General features: G+C 49.3%; 4 protein-coding genes across 4 annotated transcripts; 2 read left to right on the top strand and 2 right to left on the bottom strand.

Moving 5' to 3' along the window:
- Positions 1–766: 766 nt before the first annotated feature.
- Positions 767–2198, bottom strand: FPOAC1_004494 (uncharacterized protein; the record flags this gene model as incomplete). Its single annotated transcript, XM_044849040.1, has 3 exons — positions 767–1049; positions 1097–1767; positions 1818–2198. 3 exons carry the CDS (start codon positions 2196–2198, stop codon positions 767–769), a joined length of 1335 nt encoding a protein of 444 aa, XP_044707750.1.
- A 929-nt stretch (positions 2199–3127) lies between these two features.
- FPOAC1_004493 (uncharacterized protein) lies at positions 3128–6260 on the top strand (the record flags this gene model as incomplete). Its single annotated transcript, XM_044849039.1, has 6 exons — positions 3128–3180; positions 3326–3444; positions 3498–4781; positions 4830–6058; positions 6107–6193; positions 6243–6260. The coding sequence occupies 6 exons, from the start codon at positions 3128–3130 to the stop codon at positions 6258–6260; spliced, it is 2790 nt and encodes a 929-aa protein (XP_044707749.1).
- Positions 6261–6645: 385 nt separating this feature from the next.
- Positions 6646–7829, bottom strand: FPOAC1_004492 (uncharacterized protein; the record flags this gene model as incomplete). Its single annotated transcript, XM_044849038.1, has 3 exons — positions 6646–7614; positions 7668–7734; positions 7816–7829. The coding sequence occupies 3 exons, from the start codon at positions 7827–7829 to the stop codon at positions 6646–6648; spliced, it is 1050 nt and encodes a 349-aa protein (XP_044707748.1).
- A 9988-nt stretch (positions 7830–17817) lies between these two features.
- FPOAC1_004491 (uncharacterized protein) lies at positions 17818–19248 on the top strand (the record flags this gene model as incomplete). The annotated part of the gene is made up of 3 exons (XM_044849037.1): positions 17818–17893; positions 17964–18122; positions 18200–19248. The coding sequence occupies 3 exons, from the start codon at positions 17818–17820 to the stop codon at positions 19246–19248; spliced, it is 1284 nt and encodes a 427-aa protein (XP_044707747.1).
- Between the last annotated feature and the right edge of the window lie 1372 nt (positions 19249–20620).

Below are 20620 nucleotides of genomic sequence, written 5' to 3'. Positions count from 1 at the left end.
CGAGTGCGAAGAGCGAAGGACGAGCAAACAAAGCTGGTAGCTCTGAAGTCAATCAGAGTGAGAGCAGAAGTAAAGATAGGGAAGTAGGTTAGTAGTTGGACGACCCGTAGGAGAGCGGAGGCGGAGACAGTGGAGGTTGGCCCGACCTCTGTAGCGTAGTCTGCATTGTGGGGAGAGACCCACTGGGCTGGCTGGCTGACTTGAGAAGCAACAGAAAAGATGACCTCGAGACTTGAGGGTGCAAAAATAGATAGCTCGAGGCTCTGCTTTTAGAGAGCCTAGACTGATTTACTAATTTCATCCCTTATGCTTCCAGTGACCAACTTTTCTGAGACCTTTCCTGTTCTCGTCGATGGACTCTCATCGTTGATTGGTACTCGCCCCAATAATTGGCCGAGACGGAGAGCTTCATGTGAAAATGAAAGAGCTAGACCCCTCAAAGACCTTTTATGCTAAAAATAAGGGACTACCTACACAGAAGGAGGCTTTTATGGCGCTGTGTACCATCGCCAATACAAAATCTCGATGGAACAAGACACAATCTCTCTTCAATAACAGACTCGATAAAATATCGTATAGCAAATGAAATGAATCATGTTCTATTGATGCTCTTAACCAATGCTAAAAATGCGGTTGACTATCGTTAACCACCTCAGACACCTTTTAAACGCCAAGTACTCTCCTAATCTACCTCTTAATGCAGTCTTATTCTTATTCTTGTCAAAAGGAAACAACAATAACGCCACTGAGCACCAACGAGCATCATTCACTTTGACTTGCCTTCGGCAGCAGAGGCAAATACACTCTCGCCAAACTTCCACACTTCATCCAGCACAAGAACTTCGCTTGATCCTCCAACTTCGTCCCGAATTCCATACCCGTCTGATAGAATCACCAGATCTGCATCGGCACCCGATTCTAGCGTGCCTTTGACCCCCTGTAAGCCAAGCATAGCTGCAGGTGTTGATGTCACCGCTCCAAGGGCCTGAGGGATGCTAGCTCCAGTCCACTTCATAAAATTGTTAACACACTCGAGCAGAGTAATTGAGCTTTCAAAATTAGCTATCAAACTTTTAAAAATGGGCTGGGCACTCACCTTCCGGCAATAGTGTCGGAATCATTGAGGAGAAGCTTTGAACCCCGTTTGACGATATTGGATGTATTGTCTCCATTTGTCCAAGGATAAGCTCCATCAGGAAGACCTACAAGATGCATCGCATCTGTGACTAGAATGAACCCATCCGGGTGAGCACTGTAGGCGATCTTGATGGTTGTGGGATGCAAGTGAATTCCGTCAGAGATGATGCCGAAGTACGGTCGAGGCAAGCTCTCGGCCTTGCCCAGGACTCCAAAGACTCCTGGGTTTCGGTGGTGAAGTGGGCGCATTGCATTGAAGAGGTGCGTAATCATTGTAGCACCCTTACCGACAGCCTGAGATGTTTCTTCGTATGTTGCTTCGGTGTGGCCAACGGAGTAGATAATATCTCTTGATATGATCTCCGGGATCAGGTTCATCATTTGTCCGCGTTCTGGTGCTGCTGTAATCATCTTGATGGGAATTAGAGAACCATCAGGGCGAGGGACCATGTTTTCTCGACCATAGCATTGTTCGATATCCTCGATAGAATGAGCTTCGGTGAGAACATCGACATTATGGATTCCGTTCTTGGTAGGGCTCAAGAAAGGGCCTTCACAATGAGCTCCGAGAGACTCGGCTCCGTGGTGGGGGATCCGCAGTTCCCCGGACGGGCCAAGGTATGGAAGTGTCTGCTGGTAATTAGCTTTATGTACGATTGCCCCACCAAGACAACACGCACCTTTTGGTATAGTTCCGGCCGTTGACTTGTGATGGTTGGCAGGTAGGACGTGACCCCTGTCCTAACCAGTAGACGGTTGACCTTTTGAATGTTTTTGCCGTATTCGGTCATGTCATCGAGGAGAGTTGAAAAGTTGAACCCAAAGGCACCGTTGAGCTGGCACTCGATGAAACCCGGGGCGATGATGCGACCGCCGAGATCAATAGTGTTATCAGGCATATTACGGCCACCATAAAAGGAAGCCTGACTGTCAATGATCTTTCCATTGACGGAGCTGACCCAAAGGTCATCCCAGACCAGATCGTTGCCTTTCAGCAATCGACAGTTGGTGAATTTGGTGAGGCCATTCTTGGGCAATGTTGGCGAGACTGCGATGGGCATATTGAAGGTTTGTAGGAGAAGTCTGTCTATAGAAAAGCGTCAGATATCTCGAAGCAGGCTTATTGTCTTCGACTGTCGATGTATCTTTGTTTGATAGTCCCCAAGGACAATAATTCATACTGAAAACTGAGGGCGAATGGTATTATACTAGTATCCCCAGGTTCCATCACCAGACCTGAAAAGCCCTATCAAGGCGCCGTTCTCGGCCACGTTTTCCAGATAACATGGCAAAAATCCCTATTGTAGTATCGTCATATCGTCATTGCGATTCAGTGACCGTGCAAGTTCGACCCGGGCAAACGGTGCGATGGTTGAAACCATGAACATAGACTGTGTGGAGATGGTCAACCTGGTACGGTATAGTCAGGTTCCCTTTGGGTATGTTGCTATGCATGTTGACAGACTAGGGTAGAATTGGAGTACAAAGATCATGGCATCCGTCCATCTTGCCTCAAAAATCAGTGTTCATCCTTACCTGGTTCAGTCTCTGTTGACTCGACACAACGTGGAACTCGATGCCGGTCAAAGGTTTGCTTTGTTGCTGTTGTTCCATGTAACGTTAACTCATGGGGGGCGTCTATCAGTAACCCAGGCATAAAGAAACAACCCAACCTCCACTGACAGAAGGACCTGGGGAGAACCCCACCTACCACCTGTAAACTACAGTGTCACTTCCCCTTATCAGCCAATCAATATACACCAATCAACTCGGCCGAGGTTTAGGCGCTCGGCAACAGCCATTCCATTCCATGGCCCCTCCTGGGTCAGCATCGTCCTCGTCGTCGCGAGAAGGCTACAGCCATGCCAATCCATCGCATCGTTACCTCAGACTCAAGCACGCGGGTCCATCGAGGGATGAGCATCAGCATCGCCATCACCAGAAGAGACCAAAATATCATGTGACAAGGCCTCGTCGCCGCCCAACCATCATGGCTCATACAGATAATAGTGACCTTGATCCATCATGGCAGGATCTCGACCGGTACGTACCCACTTGTCCAGTCCGTCCAGTCCGTCGACAATCAGATCTGCCTCTTCCTCCACCCTTCGGCTCCGAATCTCGGAGAATTTGACTAAATTGAATTCATGTCAAGTCAACCATCATGCTAACTGGTCCGGTCTTGCAGTGCCATTGGGCAGATCCTCATCATGGGCTGGGATGGCACTGAAGTCACTCCCCAGATCAGGACCCTTATCGAGGATCACCACCTTGGATCCATCATTCTTACGGCTAAAAACCTAAAGTGTGAGTCTCTATCATATCAATCACATGTATCTTATGGCACTGACTGTTTGAAGCTGCTCAGCAGACCGCTGAATTAGTCCAAGAGTTGCAGACCATTGCAAAGAATGCTGGTCACTTACAGCCCCTTCTCATCGCCCTTGATCAAGAGAATGGAGGCGTCAACAGTCTTTTCGACGAAGACTATGTTTGTCAATTCCCTAGCGCTATGGGGGTTGCAGCTACTGGACGAGCCGACCTAGCGTATGAGGTCACTAAAGCTACTGCAACCGAGATCTCAGCCTGTGGTGTGAACCTCATGCTGGGCCCTGTCCTTGATGTTTTGAATAATGCTCGATATCAACCACTGGGAGTACGCGCTACTGGTGACGACCCGCAAGAAGTTTCTCAGTATGGTCTTGCTGCCCTAAGAGGAATCCGTGATGCAGGAATAGCCTCTTGCGGAAAGCATTTTCCCTCTTATGGAAATCTCAACTTCCTTGGCTCAAATCTAGATGTGCCTATCATTACTCAAACACTGGAAGAGTTGAGCATAAGTGCTCTTGTTCCATTCCGTAATGCTGTTGCATCAGGAAAATTGGATGCCATGTTTGTTGGAGGTTGCGGTATTTCCAACCCATCCATGAATGTCAGTCACGCTTGTCTATCCGAGCAAGTCGTGGACGAGTTGCTTCGAGATGAGCTCGGATTCAACGGTGTGGCAATCTCGGAATGTCTAGAGATGGAGGCTCTCAGTCATGAGCTGGGTGTCCAAAATGGTGTCATTATGGCTGTCGAGGCAGGTTGTGATCTTGTCCTTCTATGTCGCGCCTACGATGTCCAGCTTGAAGCCATCAAGGGTCTCAAGTTGGGCTATGAGAATGGTATTGTCAGTAAGGAGAGAATATTCACGTCTCTGAGAAGGGTGCTCAACCTCAAATCGACCTGTACCTCATGGGAAAAGGCTTTGAACCCTCCAGGCATTTCTCTTCTCTCTCAACTCCATCCATCTCACCTTGCATTGTCTCTCCGTGCCTACGATGACTCGATAACAATTATTCGAGACAAGGAGAAACTCATTCCGCTCACAGCATCAATGCACCCAGGAGAAGAACTCCTGCTGCTAACCCCCTTGGTAAAACCTCTCCCTGCATCTTCTCTCACCAAGAAACTGCTTGCTGCCAAGGACAACCAAAACCAGGCAGAGGGGCCACATGAGATGTGGGCGCATAATGATGGCCGCGATCGTCGTGCAATTCTAAGCGGAGAAGGTGTCTTTCGAGAGTTTGGCAAATCGCTTGCTCGGGCTCGCAATGAGAAACTGCTTCATACCAGCTATACTGCCAATGGTGTTCGTCCAGGTAAGACTGTTACCTCTTTTGGAGGTTCACCGTTCTGACCAACTATAGTGCATGAGAATTTAATCCACAGAGCATCCTGTATCATTATTGTCACCGCTGATGCCAACCGGAATCTCTACCAGGCTGGCTTCACAAAACATGTCGACATGATGTGCTCCATGCTGCGAACTAGAGGCCAGAAGAAGCAACTGATTGTAGTTGCAGTTAGCTCCCCATATGACTTTGCGATGGACAAGTCCATTGGTACCTACGTCTGTACATTTGACTTCACCGAAAACGCATTGCATGCTCTCGCGAGGACTCTTGTGGGAGAGATCACACCACTTGGTACGCTCCCTGGCACGTTGCGGAAGAGCAAAAAAGTGGTCAAGTCCAGGCAGCACTGGCTGGTCGAGGAGTACAGCTCCGGACGCGACGCATCGGGGTTGAATGACCTTCTTAGGGCTGTCCACCGAGCAAGTGCACCAGATCTACAATTCATACGTGCAACAACGGCCGCCTCGTTTCAGCTGAATAACCCCAACATTGCCGAGTCCCACTTTGTTGTCAGAAACAGTAGCACAAATGCTTTGTATGGATTCGCTGCCACTTATTATGCCCATGGCGTCGGCGTCATGGGTGGTGTGTTTGTCGAGCCCACCAAGCGTGATGTGTCTATCGGAAGGTCTCTTCACCGACGGGCAATGAGGAGCCTCTTGCAACGTCGAGGGATCAAGCAGGTGCAGATTGGCTCTGCATTTCCTGGGGTTTTCCTTGGTATCCCCGTTGATGTCGAGGTGAACACTATTAAAGAGTGGTTCGCAAATAGTGGTTGGGATGTGCAGTTTCCCCGACGCGTATCGAACATGGTCATTCAAGACCTGGTAAACTGGTCTGCCCCAGAAGGATTACCCCAGAGTATACAAAGAGCTGGTATAAGTTTTGATCTGATCCACGGTTTAGACAACGCAGATGGCGTGCTGAACCATGTTCGAAGCCACGCAAGCCCAGAGGTGCTAGAATTATACCGCCATGCATTGTCAGAAACGAAGTTGAGCGGCATTGTTCGAGCAAAAGATGCTTCAGGTAATCTATTGGGTACAGTTATTGTTTGCAAGCAACACAGTCACTTGGAAACATATTATCCATCTCTGAAGTCCCGCTCAGAGGACATCAGTGGCATTCTCGCTCCGGTTGTTCCCTCCATGCCACTGGCGACTCTTACTTTGCAGGGTCTGGCATTCATGGGTGTCCGCCAAGCCAGGAATAATAAGGCAACGAAGGTTGTGATGGGCTCGGTAGGTTATTGTCGCCATTATTCTTTACGGTTACTAATAGAACTTTAGGCTGTGGATGATGGCACTGAGTCTCTGACAGCCATGGGTTTCGAGACGCTTCAAGCGTTCGAGGAGATTACCAACTCGCCAGAGAATGTAAGTTACCAACACTACCAAACCAGACTCAGAGACTAACGAGAAACAGTTTTCAAGTCTAGCATGAATGAGGTTTCAATTTGTTGAGTAAGGCTATGGTGGGATTGTTGGAGTTGGGACCCGAAATGATATATATATTATAATTCTGATTCCTGCGCGCTTTGTTTGAACATCGCCTTACCCAAGAAGTCCTGACGATGTGTTATCAATTTATAACTACCCATGACTTACAACTGATAACGATTCGATAACAAATGAAACTGGATGGCCAACATCTCTTGACTGGTGACTGACTTGCGAGAGAGGGTGTAATCTATAAGGAGATACCACCACTTCAATATATTGCAGGCTTGTAACGGGTTTAGTCTTTGCAACTATTCAACTTGAGGGTTTTACCATCTTGGCTACGCAATCTGACCATATCTAACTTCTTGTCCATGGGAAACCGACCATTACAGCTTCCCCTTGTTTTCTCTTTTCCTTATTCCCTGAGCCGACCTCAGAAGCGCGTACAAGCTCTGCAACCTGGGCATCTCAACACCCCTTTCCCTTGCAATTCTCACTGGATTGCCCAAGATCACCTCGAGCTCCAGCGGCTTACCAGCCTCCCAGTCCAGCAACATGCTCGGCCTGGCACCCTTATTCCGCGCCGTGCTTTCGATGATCTTCTCCGGCTTGGCCATATAGTCTGGGAAAGGTCGGCCCAGTATCTTGGGTACGGCGTCGCGGATTTCATTCATCACACCGAGTAGATGTCGCTGCAACTCGTCGTCCGCGACCATGTCTGCGTTTCCACGACCACCAGAAAGGACGGCCGAGGGGTTCATGGCCGCGTTGATACAGAGCTTGTGCCAGCGCACAGTCTGGAGACCGACTTCGTCGTGAGGGTCTACATCTTTGATACCGCCCAGGTCTGTCCACCAGCGACGCAGCGCCTCAGTTGCTTCTGTGCCGCGACGACTCAGCTCCGAGTCCTGCGCGGCTATGCCATCTGTGTATGGTCCAATGCTCACACGCGTCCAGCGGTTCTGGCGAATAGTACCAGGAGAAGTCTGCTCCGCGCTGACAACAGTGACTGCGCTCACGATAGGGTTGTTAGGGAAGCGTTTCCGGAATGGCTCTTCCACACCGACACCGTTCTGGATGAGAACGATGCAAGACTTTGGACCAACCAGGGGCTCAATTATGGAAGAGTCATCGCTGATATCTGGGAGAGCTTTTGTTGTCACGAAGATGTAGTGCCAGTCTTTCTTCTCACCGGACGCACTGGCTGCAGCTGCAGCTGCATCGACCGATGGGAAGGCCGCGTCAGGGTTGAAGGTGTAGTCACCAAAGCTTCGTGTTTGCAGCTTTACGCCATCCTTTTGGATAGCAGCATAGTTTGAACGCGCTACGAGAGAGACGTGAATGTTTTGCGATGGCTATCATGATGGTTAGTGAGATGTCTACTACTCATATAGTGAGGATACTTTACGTGATGGAGTCTAGAAGCATAGAAACAGCCAACGGCGCCAGCACCGATGAAGATGATATCAACACGACTGTAAATGTATTCACGTGAGTAATCCGATTTGAGACAATTTACATGCGATTGGATGCTAATACGGATGGACTATTCTCACCTATTCTCTACCATGATGGCGATATACGTTGGCTTTGTGTTTACGTTATTGGTGGAGTACAGAATTGATCAATGGACTTGTTACTGCAATGGCGATACCACTATTTCCTGAACGAGTAAATCCGCGAGAAGTGCTTCAAAACCAAGTCGAGTCTGGTTCATTGATACAAGATAGAGAGAATCAAAGGATGAATTACAGAACATAGTTAACACCAACCAACCCCGCCATTTTCGCCACGGCGCCGAGGTCCATGCCGTAATAGGAGGCTGGAAACGACAGCTCTCAAATTGGAAACTGGAAACTGGAGCACACCATCGATACCCAGGTCAGCCAAGTCTTATAGCATCTTGATATTTTTATGGATATTTGTTCCCCGTCTATGGTTCATACCGTGTTCATATGTCCTTTGATCAGTCATTTTCAACAAAATCCACAATAGGTAGGGAAGTCAATCTATCATTTTGCCTTTTCTTTTTATTTGTCGGGCGATCGGCCGTGTAAAAAAGAAATAAATGACATGAACCCAGAGTGTCGTAATAATAGAAGCAACTGTACATAATACTGGTTGTTGGGTATCAATCCGCTGATCAAAAGCACCACCTGCTACATCTGGCTACCTATTTGTTGGACTCTGTGGCCTTCACATCATCACATCGCAGCATCCATCCTCTTTTCCTCTGTGAGACCCAAAAAGATACACTGCATAAAGAGACAGTCACATTTCCTCTTCACTCCATCTGATAGTCTCGCATTAGACGCTTTTGAGTTTCATTTCTCGCTCCAGCGGATTTGTTACGAGTGACATGAACTGAATGATCAACCCGTATATTCCCTACGCCGTCAGCAGCGCATGTTCGAACAAGGCAAAGTCATCATGGTAGGGATGAATAGCAAGTAAGATGTAACTAATCACTACCTACGTATTTCACCTTGGAGCTATACAAATAAAAACCCCCCCAATCGGTCACGCCGTTCGCCCGGGTTCGGCTTCGGGACACTCCGCCGATCGTTCATCACTAAAGAGGGTGAGATTTCACGTCGGACAACATCGACACTCTTTTCTGAATGGCCTGGACTGGACTGGAACCATGATTCAAAATCCCACGCGACTCAAGCCACGTCGACGATGCAGAAAACAAGCCAGGCCAAGCTCTGATGACCCAGCCCAGCCAATCTATCAACTGCCGGCTGAAATGATATCCAATAGCTTCGAGTTGACGGAGCTAGCTAGCACGGTAGTAGGTATGCTTCCATTGCCGTCCGAAACTACCGTTTCGGTTTATCGGTTTTAGATACTATTGCACGCTACGAAATGAAATTCATGGTATGTGCCTACAGCTGATTCCCGGCCTGTCGAGGAAGTCAAGACGACTTCTCAAGGCCGGGTGCCCAGCAACGAGTTCAGATTTATCTATGCCAGAGCAAAAACATCCAGGTCTATGGAGAGCAGACACAGAATGCCGATTACCACGCTGAGTAAAACCCAACGCAGTTGCTGGCAAATACAACGTCACGCGAAAAATATAAAGAATGAGCTGTCGGTTAGTAGCTGTAGCAAGGTTGCGTGCATAGCAATAGCCTGTGAAATGATGCCATCAAGCATCGTACCGACACGCGATTTGCGCGAAGGAGGAGCTCTACCACTGTCAACCCCAGTCCTGACCTGACCTGCCAGAAGTGGCCTACCGAGAGGCGCAAACGAATGAGAATGCGCCTGACAGAGCGGTAGCGGCAGCGGCCGGTTTCCCAGACATACAGTGCAATACAATAGTCGCCAGAATCATGACGCAACGCGAAGGAATCGACCTTGCTTGGTATTGCAGTGCAAAGCATGTAAGGGTTGCAGTAGCTGTCGGGGATCAGCGGTATCTCGTGGCGTGCCCAGCGAGATGGGTATGGAAAAAGATGTGGTTGTGTTGACCCCAACTTGTATTTTTTGTGTGGTTGCAAAGGGAAAATAAAGTCTGCCTGTCAAAGATATGGTCGAGTTTTGATTTTGCAATTTGGCAAAGTCAGCGCGTGGGGGTCTTTTGATTGCCCGGTCCCCGATGAACCAATCAGAAGCCTTTATCTTTTGAACCAATAAACGCTCCAATCCAGAGCAAGGCGTCTCATCCAAACCAATCAGAAAGCTACGCGCTCGACTTGCCTTTTACGGACAGGATGGAGCCCTAGTCTTCCATGCTTCATGGTCGACTGCATTGCAACTCTCCATATCCATGGATATGGATAGCCAGTAGAACCGCCTCTTTCTCAAATATATATGGATCTTGATTAAAAAACCGGCCCGTTTCGACTTTCCTTTTCCTTCGCTTCGCCATTGTCCACCAACAACCGCTGCTTGCCATGATATACCGAACGACATCGACCACGATCGTGCCTGTGATGGATGCGATGTGCTGTCGTCTTGTCTGTGCCTGATGGAGGACGAACGAGGCTGTGACAACACAGTTACATAATGTCATAAGCACGCAGCCTATCTTTATCTTGTCTTTTGCCAATTTCAACTATGTGCGTACCCATTCCAATCCATACCATTCTCGACATGGTCTCCCGTGGCGTCTAGTTAATAAACCGTCCAGCCCATCCGTGAACTAGGGCTTGTGTTTCGTTTCATTTCGCACCGAGCCTCATAATATCAAATGGTGGAAATTGACCACAGGCAAAACCTGTAATATCCGTACTGCCGTGCTACGTAGTAGAGGCTCAAGAGACATCTGACCAGGGCGACCCTCACCCTCACCCTCGTGCTTGTGCTGACCTGAGACGAGGAGATTGGACATGGATCGAAGCAGATGCGGCTAAACAGAAGCGCCATCGCAAATGTCGAGGTGCAGATGGAGCCCAACACTCATTAGGAATCGCGCGTGCAGAGCTACCGATGGACGGCGCAAATGAGCCCCATCGCCAGCAAAACATAAATGTAATAGACTTGTCAAGATTGTCCGTGTTACATATTAATAACACGCTCGGTCAACAAATAACATGTTGGTGTCGGTCCGCCGACTAGGCGAATCTCCATTCCTTGCAAAGTGTAAGAGAAACTCATTTACCAAATGATGATCCATCGGCCAAGGTCTTTGACGCAGATCAACAATATTTGGCCAAATGCCATATGCTACGTGGTATCATGGACCGATCATTCAACTCCACTCTGAACATGGGGAAGAAACTTACCTAAAAGCACAGATCTCATTAGAAAAGCCGAGGATTGAAACCACAGGGTCTGTGTATAGTATGGGTACCGTAGAGTACATGTCCCTGGTGACCAACACTTGCTCGCATCCAACAAAGATTCTTGCTGATTCATTCATACATATGCACGAGCTGGCACACGGGCTAGTTTTCCTGCGAGCAATGAGAGACCATCTTGACAGGCTGGTCCGAGCTCCCTACATTGTACCACCAGGACGCAGGGGCGCAGGCTTCTAGAAAAACTGCTGGAAACTAACTTACAGCAGAAGATCAAGGGTCGTGGTGTGTGTGGGAGGCAGAAAGACAGCCCAAAATCCTGTTTGGGGGAAGTCGATGTGATGCCAAGGGCCAATCATGTTGACATATAAGGATGCGGGATGGTGGGGGCAGAGTTTGGGGCCCCGACGAGATGTCTGGAGTCTTAAACAAGCCTGGCAAGGGTTCCGGTCCGTTTTCGAGTGACTTGGGGGACGGTGCCATTTAGACATATCAAGCACTGTCCTGACATGCCATGTCATGACATGACTGACTTAGCTGAGGTTCTCATGTTGATCAGTGCAAAGTGTGACCATGTAAGTGAACGGCTGGATGCCGTTTCAAATTGCCATGTCTTCCAATTGCAGACTGACAGCAAACCTGTTTCTATCAGTTAGCCTATGACTGATAATAGCGGTGTCTGTGGAACCAGGTCAAACCCAGTGACTTGTGGGTTGCGGGTGCTACTTCGCGCCTCTCTTGGCGACTAACAGAGCCGAAGTCACACAACCGCGAAGCATCAAGATTAAAGACAATCCAGAAATGCCCCTCGTCTTGACAGCTTCATGAAACGATTGGTATCAGGCATTTCAAACAGAAACCACTTTTGTCGAGAGTTGTTAGTAAAATGTCGATCCATAGTGGGCCGGTAGAAGCTGTAGTTCATTCCTCTTGCATTTGATAGCAGAACTAATCCATAGATCACGAATAAACGGTAGCGAACTTCATGGTTGTAATTCCCAATATGTAATCATGATACTCAGGACATTGTCAGCTGAATCAACCATCCCTGCTTGGTCGCTCCATCTGTAATTAGGCAAGTCACAAGTGAATTGACAGATGCAAGTAAGGAACAGGCAGGTGTGGTACAGACCCTGCGTGAGCCTCGTGGAGTGGGCGTAGACATGTAAGGGTCTGTTATAGTGCAGAATGGAACAACAAGTCAGACCTCCAATCGAGCATTACAACCAAAGACATCGTGACTGGTTCCTGCGTGAAATCCTTGACACTGCATCAGTTGCGGTCAAGTAATGGACCTTCTTTCCATCTTCCATCTTGGATATGGAGTTCAATACCCCATACACGTGGACAGATGGCGTGGAGATCATAGATCTGTCTCCTTAGGCGGTCTGATAACCTCCGAAGCTTGCTCGGTATCCCGCTCCAGCGCGGCTGTCGCTTTTGGCGGCTCTAAAATAACTTTTGGTGTTGAATTAGCGGCTAGGCTGCGGGGTCAAGGCTGTCGTTTCCTAGTTATAGTCCTTGCAAATGCAGTATTTGCTTTGTGTGATCTGTGTATATCCGGTAAGAAAGAGACAATGCCAGAATCGTGGTTCGTCTCCAAGCTTGCGGAAGACCATAATCCGAGTCTGTGATGAATTTCTGATAATAACCAACTTTCATCTGATCTCTTCTTTATTACTTGTTCTGTTCCGAAGAGTGATATGTTCTCTGTGGGCATTTGGTCCGAATCGATAGGGATTCCTGAAATGAATTCCTGATACAAGTCAGTAAGTATATGCCCGCGACCAACATTGGGGAAGCTCCCGGGATTCTTTTCCGTTTTCACTGATGGCCGGTTGGGTTTTGCCTTGGTTGAGCAACAGGGATTGGATGTCTTTGGTATCATCGGTTCGAAGTAATGTTCATCATGACGAGGGTGAAGGGAATACCCGCGGTTCAGACTGGGGTAGTGAAAGCAACCGAAGCTCAGCCGCCATGCATTACGTTTATACGCAGCCAGATGACAAGAGAATACGGGTAGCAATTTGACTCGGGTAGTAGATTAGAATCAAATCCAACTACTATCACTCAGCAATCATGAGTCGTTGTTGTATAAGCCATATTGATTGCGAAAGCAAACTCCCGGCACCCGCTCACCCGCTCTTTCCCGTCGGGATCCGTGCATCGCATCGCGGGGGAAGTTGGGGAAATGCTGTCAAGTGAACTGCAGGATACGCATGTCACAAGCACCCAGCTAAAACGCAAGTCTGCCGCACCTCGGAGTGTATCCGTTTGTATGGGTTCCGGAACGAATCGAACCCGACAGGATTGGACCTGCACCAACCGGGCGGAGACGGATGACTGTGCAATGCTGATGACGCGGAAAAGTCGACGATACTAATGGATGAACGGAGGGATGTCTCAGCCACCCGTCCAAATCACTCGACACTGCAGAATGTCAGCATTCACAGACAGTTGTTGAACATGTACGCCGAAGGGTCCTTCACAGTTGACAGGCTCGACCGTGCAATTTTGCTGCCGGTCTTGATGTCCGTCCAAGCTTCAAATTAACGACGGAGCACCGTATAGTGCCCGAATAATTATACCAAGATAGGCAGTCCGACAGGAAAACGAGAGGCGAGGCTACGAATAGCATCGGCGAATCTCTGGAGCCAAGACTACTCAGCCTGGAAGGCCCAATAGCTACCCCTGGATCAGCGGTCTGCAGACAAGTGCGCTTGTCATGGTACGTAGCACAGTTTGTGCTTAATTTGGCTTGGGTGCACCCTGGACCAATGATTTGCAGGGTCCACGAGGGTCTTGAAGAGCTATCCTGAGACAATGTAACTTGTTGGTCAGTCATGTCTGTCTGTACATAATACGCCATCTCGAAATTCCACAACCACAACACGGGACAAGAGAAAGCCCAGCGGCTATACATAGTCCGGTATGCCTGTAGGGGCATAGGAGCTAATGAATAAGCTGGGGCGCTGGGGCTTTGTGGATAGAAGGATCCAGGATACTTGTAGTTTGAGAGCTTCTGACAGTCTGGGCCTTGATCAGAAAGCGTCGCGTGAACCCTAGACAAGGGGCATCAGAAGTATGATGATGTTGTTGCCTGCGCGAGAATGGAGTCAGCGAACATGAAGTGGGAAGCAGCGTATCAAATCACAAGCGAAGAAACTGTAATATTTAGGAGAATTAAACGAGAATACCTACCGTGCGCAGGGAAGTAAATTAATAACACTCTGCTCGCTTCAGCAATGTCACTTGCTTGTCGGTAATTGAACCGGCCGGTTTTCAAATTGCTGCATTGCAGTAGCAGAGCCGCGGCGTCACTGTTTCCGCTAAGCGTGCAACCAAGACCTCATCAGAATTTGCAAAATTTTAAGACAAAGTTGTGAATGCAGGCGAGCCGGAGCATCAAGCACGCCCTATCAAATAAGCTGGAGTAGTTTGATGCAGGAGGATGTTGATAGGTGGAGCTGCAGCGGTTTAATGCCATTCATCACTCAGCCTGAGTTAGTACAGTGTTGGCGTACAGTGTGCGACATACAGCTTAATAGCGGCACAGGCAGGAAGAAAGGAGCCCTGCATCTGTATCCGTTGTGCTTCCATTCTTTATGGGGATTAATTCAGTTATCGCTGATAAAGTTACTGTATAGATTGACTCAGCTTACCATGATCAGTTATTTACAAGGAGTCTACCAACAGCAGCAACAAGTGCGGGTTTCCGAACTGATACCGACCCCAACTATACTCCATCCCTGAGGATACCTAGTACCAACTAAATGTACTGCTTGGTCCTCCTCCTGCACGACTCAAACTGATGGATGGATCGTCCCGAAGATGCTCCGCCGATAAGGTACTGCATAACGTAAAACTTTTCTTTTTCCGCTTTTGATGACCTTCATTCATCTGTTTGAACTAGCTGTAGCTAACCTGGTCAAATCGCACCCGTTTAAGCTCGAGTCAGCCAATAGCTGTAAACCTTGTTTGAATTGCTTGCCTGCCTTTCTGTCCTGCCGCGATCCTCACTGACGAATGCCAACTGCTTGCCCTACCCCCTAGTCTAAGAACCCCGGCCAACGGCCACTAAACGAGACAGGTGGACGACCTGTAGATGTCAGTCAGTTTGTAAATGTACTGTACAGTCTGACCAGGTACAGGGCGAGGCACAGCCTGCAGGCGACGATACCTGCACGAGAGGTTCCTAAAATACAGCCGATATCCGGCTGCATAAGGCACCATCTAGCCGTCAGATTTGGAAGCCGAGTAGCAGTAGAAGTGGACGGAAAAGTTCAATGCTACCGTCACGTCCAGGCTTATGACCGATCACTATGCCATTACTGTTGACTGCCCCGTGATTCTGTTGTGTTCGTCTCAAGTAAAAGACCTGGAGTGATGGGACTGTAAAATTATGAAAACATAATTCCTGATCAGGGAGTTGTGGCTGATCTTGATCCCGAATGTTGGGACTAGGATATCGAGACAAGCCAGTCAGCGTCGCTGCATCTGTACGGCCCCGAATTCTCCCATAAAGTTAAACATGGATATTCTGATCGTCCCTCCGTCCCGTTATGCCAGTCAACCTAATTTACCCGCGGAAACACTACTATTTTACGGTAGGCAATTCCGAACGGAGCAACCATTTCACATAACCATCGCCGATACTTGGAAAATTGATGTTGTTATTTTCTGTCTGGTCGAGGAAGGCAGGTACAGCAAGTAAACTCGACCTGCCCAACGAAGGGCTCAGGCAGGGCACCTTCCCCCCTCTCACCCATGTGCAATGGCGATACGATGCGATGCGTGCGGCTCCTCCTTCTCACTTTGTACCCTTCACTCTCCTCCACTATAATCTGTCTCGCTCCAATCTTCCCCCATTCATCGTGATCCATCCACTAATTCATAGACAAATCCCACAAGCCTTAGTACCCAGACCGAGCTCCACAATCCCCCAAGCTCACTCCTCACTCGACCTAAAATTATCAATCAACCGGCCAGACGGTTGGTTGTATCATCTCCCACATTTTACACGGTCAAGGACTGTCGATCTGGACATAGATGTACTGTACAATAAAAACAACTACAACTCTTTCAAGCCCCAGTCACAGGAACCGATGACCTGCCAACATTTGTATCACGATTGAACCCTTGAGAGCAAGAGGCACGAGGACGCTATTCCGAACTCGGCCTTTATCCCACTCTTCACTGGCCATGCCACGGGCCACTGAGGGTGACGATGCCCTCTCAAGCTCGTCATGGTCGCTTCAGAACCCTTGTCCCCCATCCTAGCCCACGCTTTTCCACCCCGGTGCCCCAGCCCGGTCACCTTGCTGCTTGCGCCATCGTCCCACACTGTACAGCCGAGTATCCTCGATCGCGTCCGTGTCCGCGACCTCCCTCCTCCACGTCTGGCCTGGCCTTGCTGGGTTATTTCAAGACAAGGATATTGGGCAATGGGGACTGGGGGCCGTAGGCATAATAGAGCAACAGAGGAAGCGAGCGGGCAGGCAGGCAGGTGGAATTTTAACCAGCGAGAAAGCAAGAATTCGATTCGATACGTGCGGGAATCGATTCGGCGCGACATGAGGATCAAGGGGATCATGACTGGGCAAGGGACCAAGGGATCAAAGGGTGCTCTGCTGCCATTCACAGACATATCACATTGTGGTGCATGCTGTGCTGCTTTGCACACCACGCCTCGCTGCCGCTGCTGCAACTGCTGCTGATGGTGTTTGTGCCCTTCATCATTGTCTCGTTGTCAAAGCCATAAGACAAGCCCTCCTCTTGGGTTTTCTATTTGTCTCTCACTTCCACTTCTTTCTGCTGTTCCTGAATACAGCTCCCGCTGTGTTCCTCGGTGTATTCCTCAGGGACCACACTTAAAAGTGTAGTGTGTCCTCTCTTTCGTCTCTTCACAGTTGGTGTCGGCCGCCGACGTCACCATAGCTACAGTACCAGGTCCGACGAACAACACAACGCAAGACGAGAACGCTCCGACCATCCGGGCCGACATCTCCACCTACAACGTCTCCAGCAAGGCGGCTTGGCTTGGCCTTGGTTGTCGATGTCCTTGTCTTGTCTTAGCTGGCTCTGTAGCTGAAGGCGCCAAACCCGCTTGTGCATCAGAAGAAACCCCGGTCCTGCCGCCGACCTCGTCCGCCCATCCATTTCAGGTATTCCTGCGGCGCACTCCCTCTGGCTCTCCCTCCCACACCCACCCAACCACATCTCTTGCACACCCAGGGCCCAGGGTTACAGTAGCGATCCAACCCGACCACAAGCTAGGTCTAGGTACCGTACAGTACAGTACAGTTCCAGAGGAGACCCCAAGACACCCCAAGGGAAAATTTACCCACCCACCGGTCGGTGGCATCTCCACTCACTGTTCCTCTCTCACATCAATTGGCTTTATCAACTTGCCCTCGAAAACTTTTATTGTCCTCTGTCCCCTCGTTCCTTGACTTGATTCATTTTCCAGCCTCTTCCAGCTCTGCTTAAGCTTCGCCGCGATATGTTCATGTAGCTGTCCGGTTTACCAAAGCTCTTTCGGCCCATTTTCCCCAACTTCAAGTCCACTTGATCTAGCGCGGAAGTGCTTTTTGCGGGACACTTACACACAAGCATTCAACATCGGCGCCGATAGAAATCCACCATATTCTCCCTCTACCTTGTCCGAACCAAGCGTACTCGACTGGGACTTGATCTCTTTGAGACCTACATATCAGACTTCTGCCAGAAATCAACTGCTGTCAGCACAAACCATCTTGCCATCCAGCTCACGAGTCAACTGTATCTCAAACCAGTTAGCACCCCGCCAAAATGATAATTGATGGAGAAAAGTATGCTTGCGAGGCCTGCGTTCGCGGCCATCGTGTGAGCAATTGTCAACATTCTGGTAAGTCTATATTCCATATCGAACAATCAACTTCGTCATGAGCCCACTACTTACCATGTGCCACCTGCAGACCGTCCACTTCAACATATCAACAAGAAGGGTCGACCGGTTTCCCAATGCGCGCACTGTCGCGCGATGCGCAAGTCTCGCTCTGCCCATGTCAAGTGTGACTGTGGTGAAAAGACGAGCAAATGTGCCCATTTGCAGCCAACAGTTGAAGGTCACACTGGTGAGCATCCTCCAGCCTCGAGCTGTCTTAAACCTCAAGGCGCTCGGCATGAATCGCATTTTCTAAACCTTTCGCAGAGACATGCTGCTGCAACCATGGTGGCCACTGCAGTTGCTCACATAAGAACGAGCCTGCTCTTGACACCGTTCCCGAGTCTGACTCGGAGCGCGAGTCCCTGACCATGAGCATTACTGGTCGCCCAAAGCCTCCTGGTCGACGACGACGAGCCAACACAGTTCACTCGGACGGGGTTCTGACTTTCGACCAGCATGGCAACCATAAACCTGCCCACAGGACCAACCGAGCTTCACAAAAGTGTGGCCCATACCAGCTCAACAGGGTGAACTCGGCTCACAGCACTACCAGTCTAGGTGACAGCATGCTTCAAAAGAGCTCGCGGGAGCCTCCCAGCAGCCGAGCACGTGCTGCTACCAACCGAGAACGCCGAGTCAAGTCGGAAACCACTTCACCACTTATGAGAGGTGCCAGCAGCTTCCAGAACTTGAACGCCAACCTTCCTCCTCTGGATCTGTCGGGCATTGAGTATCCTCCCTACATGGCCAACAGCACATTCGATCTATTCGGCTCTGGCTTCAACTCTGAGACGGATGCTCCCATGTATAGCGCCGGCCTAAGCGCAGCCTCGGTCGACTGGAGCCATTACGACCTCTCGGAGATGAAGGGCGACAGTTTCACGCCATCAAGCTACAGCCAAGCTGGTACACAAAGCTTCAATGGTCTGTTTGACTTTGGCAGCGGCTCGGAGCACCTGCCTCACCTTGCCAACACTACATCGACTTCGGGCGAGGTTTCTGAGGTAGAGGATTTTCTCCCCGGAGGCGATGACGACTACAATGGCCTGGATGGCTTGGATGGCTTTAGCCGGGCCGACAGCTTCATCCGACCGAACAGCAGCGTGATGGCTAACTCGGCCGATCTAACTACCATTGATTACGATAGCTTCTATAAGGGAGCCGACGCCGGCCCAATGGCTGGAGCTGGCCTGTCAATGGTTGAGGATGACCCAGCATTCTGGATGCCAAACTACAACGAGGGCATTGCGACAATGGACGAGAGTCCCGACCCTCTCGGCCCTGCTTCCATGCCCAGCTTTTGGGGCATGTGAAGATTGATGGAGGTTTCGAATATCCTGGCGTACATAATACCCATTCAGTTTTTTATTTTCAAGTCATTAGGGCCATGCACCGGCAGGCGTTGGAAAATACCATACGGGATGAAGCCATAGGAGATGTGGCTTCTTTTTTTACTCATTTTGCGCGAACAGCGGCAACACATATACGTTTCATGTAGAGCGGACTTACGCTCGCCACCACTCGCAAACCAGACTCAGTAGAATGACGCCTGGATTTCCGATGGTGATGATGATGATGACAGAATGACATTTTCATCCAAAAGGTGTCTACACGGTTGGGATGTTGATGAGCATGCTTTTTGCTCACAATCAACTGGGAGGAACAAGAGATATAGAACAGGCGCAGCTGGTTTTTTGAATTATACAAGACTACAGAGCATGGATCCATGAGATCGTGTTGGCATACAAGCAGAGAAGAGCAGTGCAATTGGTTTGGTGAATTAGCTTTGCGGGAAGAGTTATGAAAGCAGAATCGAGCTGGAAGACAGTTGACGAAACATGACGACATACCATGATGACACTCCGGTGCTTCACATGTTTCGCCAATATGTACATGATTTTATCCGCAAGGGGAATTTGCAAGTCCAAGGATGCGACCAGGATGAGGATTTAAGATTCTATACTTGGTTGTCAGGCATTTATGCTGTGTCAAGAGACACAATTATTGCACATCGTTCTTACATCTGGCTCGATGTTTCCTGCTCCTTACATCAAGCCAAGTACGAAAAAGAGTACTTGGCCAAGATTCGTTACAACGCAATAGACTCCATCACTGGGACTGAGACCAACCGAGTCGAGGTTCATAAGCCAACACCAAACTACAGTTCCTTTCGCAAATGCCATGAGTGATTGATTGTGTTGACATGGATTTGACAATAGCTGACAGGAACTGATGCACCTGGTTGTTATCAGCTGTTTTTGATACGTCTAACAATCTGTCACGGATCTCATAGCAACACGTCGGACGTCCGGAAATGATATGAGTCGACGTGTCGAAGCACGAGTGGCATGGAATACGTGATAGAGCATGTTCGTGATCTTGGCTTGATGCTCATTCGACGGCAATGGCAATTAGCCGGGCATGTATTCAGAAACAATCGGTGTTTCTTTCATATTAACTAACATCACCTTATTGGTAGCGCCAACACACGCCGCTATAATCATGGCCACTCTTCCCCGACATTGGACCCCATCGTTGCCTGCCTCCCCGGTTGTGCCCCGGATCCTTGGGGTTATGGGGGAAGATGGCACTCGTACCAGGACATGGCCCCGACAGCCAACTACATGAATGTAATGAGATATTGCGATTTTACTGATTCTTCCTCTCCTAGAGAATACCAATCGA

Source organism: Fusarium poae, chromosome 2, assembly GCF_019609905.1.
Source record: "Fusarium poae strain DAOMC 252244 chromosome 2, whole genome shotgun sequence".
NCBI lineage: Eukaryota > Fungi > Ascomycota > Sordariomycetes > Hypocreales > Nectriaceae > Fusarium > Fusarium poae.
This window is presented reverse-complemented; position numbering and strand designations above follow the sequence as displayed.